This window comes from Schistocerca americana, chromosome 2, assembly GCF_021461395.2.
Source record: "Schistocerca americana isolate TAMUIC-IGC-003095 chromosome 2, iqSchAmer2.1, whole genome shotgun sequence".
Taxonomy (NCBI): domain Eukaryota; kingdom Metazoa; phylum Arthropoda; class Insecta; order Orthoptera; family Acrididae; genus Schistocerca; species Schistocerca americana.
In genome coordinates, this window is record NC_060120.1 from 486,538,908 (window position 1) to 486,544,907 (window position 6,000).

The 6,000-nt window shown below is 36.4% G+C and overlaps 1 protein-coding gene across 2 annotated transcripts in view; it reads left to right on the forward strand.

The window, feature by feature from the left end:
* Positions 1-3,904, forward strand: part of LOC124596517 (beta-1,3-galactosyltransferase 5-like) — a 128,940-nt gene extending 125,036 nt beyond the window's left edge. For both annotated transcript variants that reach the window (XM_047135683.1, XM_047135682.1), the window contains exon 2: positions 3,012-3,904. In XM_047135683.1, the coding sequence (XP_046991639.1) occupies positions 3,076-3,726 (651 nt within the window). In that variant the 5' untranslated portion in view covers positions 3,012-3,075 and the 3' untranslated portion in view covers positions 3,727-3,904. The remainder of the gene's footprint in view (positions 1-3,011) is intronic.
* Positions 3,905-6,000: the final 2,096 nt, after the last annotated feature.

Below are 6,000 nucleotides of genomic sequence, written 5' to 3' on the forward strand. Positions count from 1 at the left end.
TTGTGTGAGATTTGGAAAATAGGAGACGAGGTACTGATGGAAGTAAAGCTGTGAGTTGTGCTTTCATAGCTCACTCATGAGGACTTGCACACAAAAGGGAGTTAAAGTCTCAGTCTGACACACAGTTATAATCTGCCAGGAAGTTTCATATAGTGCACCTTCGTCTGCAAAGTGAAAATCTCATTCTGGATAATAATAATACATTGTTTAGTTACAATAAAATATATAAAATATTTTAATATCCTAGTAATTTGTTTGTATGACTGCTTAGTTCAGCACTTTAACATAACTCACAAAAAATGCAATTTAGAGAAATACAGCATTTGAAAAGGATTTGCCCAAAAGTTGAGAAGTATGTGTGTCATGCGATTGATTAAAGAACTATAATAGCAGCAATACCTTTACTAATTTGATAATGTAATAATTTACACAATATGAAATCAAAGTGTGCAGTCAGTGTTATTAGTATTTCACGTAGCGCTATGATTGTGAACACAAGTTTGCAGACTGTGGCTATGTGTGCATGTAAATGAGTGAAATGGGGTTTCTGTCACTACTTCCTGCCTTTGTTCACTAAGTCAGTAAGTTTATTTTATTCCTTAGTTGTGAGTCTTTTCCTTTCTGTCTTTACTGACTCAATTTCCTGTTGTTTACTGGTTCTATCTGTAGACTCACAGACAGTGTCAGATTTGCTGGTGACAGCAGTTATGAACATTGTGTGAGTGTATACCTTTTTGTAGCTGGAATGGTGTCAGCAGCCGACCAGGTCAGGAACCCATTCACATGGGCAGAGTGTCATACAAGCAACTGAAAATCATAGTATGTTAAACATAGCTTGAAATTTCTAGAATTTTATGCAATTTTTGTGATTCTTTATTTTACTTTTTTAATATAAAGTTAGCCAAAAAAATTTTAAATTAACACATATAAACACACAGATTCATTAACCGAACTCCTGAACTCTTTTAAGGAGGGGGAATCATGACTCCTCCCGCTTGGATCTTGGCTTGTGTCTAATTTGTGTGTGTCAGGTAGGCCAACATATCTGTACATTACCTGTTAGATGTTTATGGATCAATGCATTCATCACAAGTATAGTTACAGATGCCAAAGTCAAGTCATAATCTCAGTGATACAGATGATAATTCTTCTTTCCCAGCTAACCTTGTGCCAGATTTGTAACAACTGGACATATATGACATTTTTTCACTCGGCAGTAAGCCCTTTCTTAACCCTCAGAGCGTACCACTATTGAACAAAGGAATTAAATCAAAGAAATCTTCAGGAAATACATAAATTGCCTCCTTGATTTAGATTTATGACATACAGATTGTCTTGTAGCTTCAAAAAATAGATATTGTATGATGATGCTTTATTTACATTTGCATCAAATTTTAATTGTTTACTTACATCCCTATGAGTCATATGTGGGTCAGTTAATGCATTCTCAGTGATTCAGTTCATGATGTTGCTTCCTTGTTGCCCATCTGTGGATGCTCACACGCCGATTTCCTTTGATTATACCATAAGGGAGACCATTGTTTTCTATTATGACTTACACATATTCCTGCAAACTCAATTTTACATTAAAGCACTGTGAAACACACGTCAGAGAGTCTTTCTTGTTGTGTCAGATGTTAGGATTTCTTCCCATTCTGTAACTGCATAAATGTATCTGTGCAAATGGTAACTGGTCTAATCTTGTCTTTGTGGTCTCTTCACGAGTGGTATGTAGGAGGCAGTAGTTTGTTTCTGGATTCCTCATAAACTGATTCTTCAAATTTTGTAAGTTGAGTTTCAGAACATAGTAAGCTTCTATCTTCGAGCATGTGCCAGTTTTGGGTTTTTCAGCATTTCTGTGACACTGCCATGGGTCAGACAAACTTGTCACCATTTGTGCTGTTCTTCTTTTATATATTCAATATTTGACATATTTGGTACGGATCCCACACAATTGGGCAATATTCCAGGATGGCTTCCACGAGTGTCTGGTAAGGAAACTCCTTTGTAAGACTACATTTTCCCAGTATCCTACTAATGAACTAAAGTATATCAGCTGCCTTATCAATGACTGACCCTGTGTGATCATTTAAAACAAGTGGTCATTTATTAATATTAAAAAGAAAAAAAATGAAGGCTAACCAGCACATGCAAGGACACCATTACACATGCATATGCATATGCATATGCATTAGCAGGTCCTGTGGTTTTGAGGGGATGAATTCATCTACAGAATAAATGCAACTAGTCCTGATTCTTGATGAAATGATGTTGAGAAAATTATATTCACAGTTCTGAACAAAATAAAGAATTTATATCTTGCACTTGTGAGTACTTTTATATGCAAAATACCATGACACCGTAAGTTAAAATTGTTTATGAATATGTAAGTGAATGAAGCACTCATTACAGCACAGCAAGGTGTAAATATTAGTGTGAGATTGACTGTTGATATTGATCACCTCCTGCCATCTGGTTGTTTTCTCTAACTTGGTTCAGAAATGTAATAATATCGTAAGGAGAGATCAGGATTTAAAATGGTTGTTCGAGACTGTCCCACTCGAAAGTTGGAGTGGCAGTTATTGACTAGGAAAAATATATACAGCCATTATCCTGGGGTGTAATTCTAAGACAGGTTTCCAGAACAATCCAACAGCAGTAATCCAAATATATGGACAAATTCTATTAACACGATGTTTTCAACCATTGAAGATGACGTGCCTTCTTATGTGTCTGTGACCTGACTGTTTCCATTCCTTAATCAACAACTGTTGAAATGGGTTGTCGTGGTGGCACCGTTTTTCATCCTCAATAATACTGTATTACATGAAACCCTTTTGTCCATTTGGTATTGACAGACCATGTTCCAAAAGAATTAGACATTACATCCACGAATCTGCTACACACCCACTTGCTTTCATGAGTGCTTGTAGTATAATACATCTAACTTTGTGCCTATAGAAGCATTTTTTTATATTTTTTCATCACTATGATCTGTTGTTTTCTTGCAGGTATGCAGATGTTCTTCAAGGAAGCTTTCTTGAAGCTTATCGCAACCTGACATACAAACATGTGATGGGACTGCAGTGGGCTGTACATCACTGTCCACAAGCACGATTTGTTATCAAAATGGATGATGATATTGTAGTGAATATGTACAAACTTTCTGAAATAATTTCATATATTTCTGAATCACAGAGAAAGGATCTCCTTATGGGTTATGTACTTAAGGGGATGGTTCCAGTTCGAGAACCTGCTAACAAATGGTATGTGACCCATGAGGAATTTGATGGTAATATGTATCCCCAGTTTCTATCAGGATGGATGTACATAACCACACCTCCAGTGATAAATAAACTGCTTTCTGCAGCTCAGAAGGAAAAATTCTTCTGGATAGATGATACCTTTGTCACAGGTATTCTTGCCCAACAAGCAGGTGTTGAAGGCTATAGAAATATAAGCAACATGTTTACAACAGATCCTGGTTATCTGGAGTGCTGTCTCAGACACTCAGATGTGTACTGTGATTTTATGGTTGGTCCAAGTGGAGGTGATTACAGTTTACAAATTAGATTAGCTATGCATGCTAAAAGATGTCGAGATATGGGATCTTGCAAGAACAGAAGCCCTCAAAATGCACTGAGAAGGACCTGTGTAAATAAGGGCAGGCAGCAGCTACCTCTTTCTGGTGGACAAGGCTATGTTGCTGAAGTAAAAATAGGTTGATTTTTTTCAGTGGAGGTGTAGGTTCACTGATGGATTTTCAATTAACTAATACAAAGAGATCTATTTTACTGAGTTTCTGGCTTGATGCTATTATAGTGTGTGTATTTTAATAATGGATATAAGATTTCTGTATATGCATACTAATATTTTGTCATGAAATATATTTTATACAATTTTACATAACATAATCAATAATTCCCATTCATGTACCTTTACTTGCAAAGGAAAAAAATGCACATATAGAGAGAAAACATACATCTAGATTAAAAAATTGTAGTTAACTGATGGCAGCAGACTGACAAAGACGGACAATGTCTGGACATACTGATAGATGCGCCACGTGAAAATACATTTTATTCAATACAAGATACAATGGTTAATTATATAACCCAATTGTAAGCTGCAAGTGACGTAATATATATTTATTCAGAGTGCAAAGACAGCACCAGTAAGCAAATAATCTACACTGCACACATAATATAACCGACAATTTGCTGTCCATATCCTTCTGCCACTCCCTCCCAAGTCTCCTTAAATGTAATAAAGGGTGTGACAGTGGAAAGTTGTGCATCTGGTGTGCACATGGAATCATATATAAATAAAATGTTGGTGTTAATCACCGACACAGACCTGGTGAATGTCACAGCTGGTGCAGATGCTGGCTTCAGGCTGTCAATGTATTTAGCGATGGAAATGCCATCGGTGATAAAATATAACGTTCTGTCATGGCATGCCAGTAATATATAGAGACCATTCTACGATGCTTAAAGAGGATTTAAAATGGCATCGTGTTTGATGATTCCAGGACTGTAAGTTACAGAAAATTAATAGTCGCCAAATGGAATGTTCTTTTAAAACAGCCAGGTGGAGCTTTTATATCTCTAAGCATAGATTAACATACAGCTGATGCTTTAATAATATTGTTTGACATGTCAGTGAAGAATTTTCCAGAGAATTAAAGTGTTTTTTTGACATTGGTAAAGGTCCATTGACCTCAATACGTACGTGTTCAAATTGTTGACTCAGTGGGGTGAATGTTCTGAGCAAAGCTGTAACATGCTAACTGTTAGTTATGTTGTTGTGCTGGCAAGCATTACACTGGCAGATTAATGTCTTGAAATCCTTCTCAATATTTGGCCAGATGAACACCTTTTTCATTCCAGTTTAGTTAAAATTATTTATTGGTTGACACTTCACACATTGGAGGTGTCTCCTCCAATCAGAGTGCTCATTGTCACACCTGAACTGTTCAGCATTGCCAAACTGTCACAGCAAATGGCTAGTCCACTTCCATTGTTTGGCTAGTGTAGTATATGAACCATTGTTACATGTATGTTTTTTTTGGCATCATTATTGTAAACAAAGCAGTAAAGCTACATATGCAGTCAAGTGCATTAAAACTGAATCATGTAATCTAAGCATTTGCATTGATGAAGCAAATGAAAAGCACAGCACAAAGTACAAACAAAAGAGGAAGCAAAGGGACAGAGACAATTCTGAGTGACAGTCACAGACATGATTCCACAATCATTAGAAGACACTAGCAACAAGGTATTTAGCTTTGTCACATCAGGGGCAGTGTCATCCGAAATACTGAAGATGACGAAATACTCAGGAGTAAGCAGTTTGACGTCGAATAATTTTATTGTGTTAAGAGCTGGTTAAAATGACATATACAAAAATGAAGTGCAATAGCTGTTACAGCTATGAAAAACTGCATAGAAAACCTAACACACCAAAATGTCTGCAACATCTGCACCTACCACCAAGTTAATGTGTTTATGCAGAAATTTGCAGCACAAGCTTGCAAGTAAAAATTGAGTGCAGGAATTTTGAGAATGTAGCAACTGTGGACATAAACTGTTTGAGACAAAGATTTCGTACCAGTCATGGACTAAATTTTAACCACTTAGGAAACAGTTTCAGGCAATGAAAATAATCTATGTTGTAGGAGGACTGAAAACTATAAGCACTCACAAAGCGGCATGTAAGTAGTTGCTGACTACAAACGGATTAACAAGAAATGAGACAGAAACATTGATGAAAGCAAAGTCATTGTGTATTGATGCTTCTACTATAAATGGCAACAGACAATTAATGTAAACACTGTTGAAAGGACACTCTTTGACTGAGAGCTAACAATTAAGTAAGGACAGCAAACAAAATCCACCAGCCAGTGTACAAGTGATTCCTGAAAAAACATCATCATCAGTAGCAGAAACAAGTATGTGGAGAAAAAAAAACTCCAGAAAAATCAACAGCATGAGCAGCAGA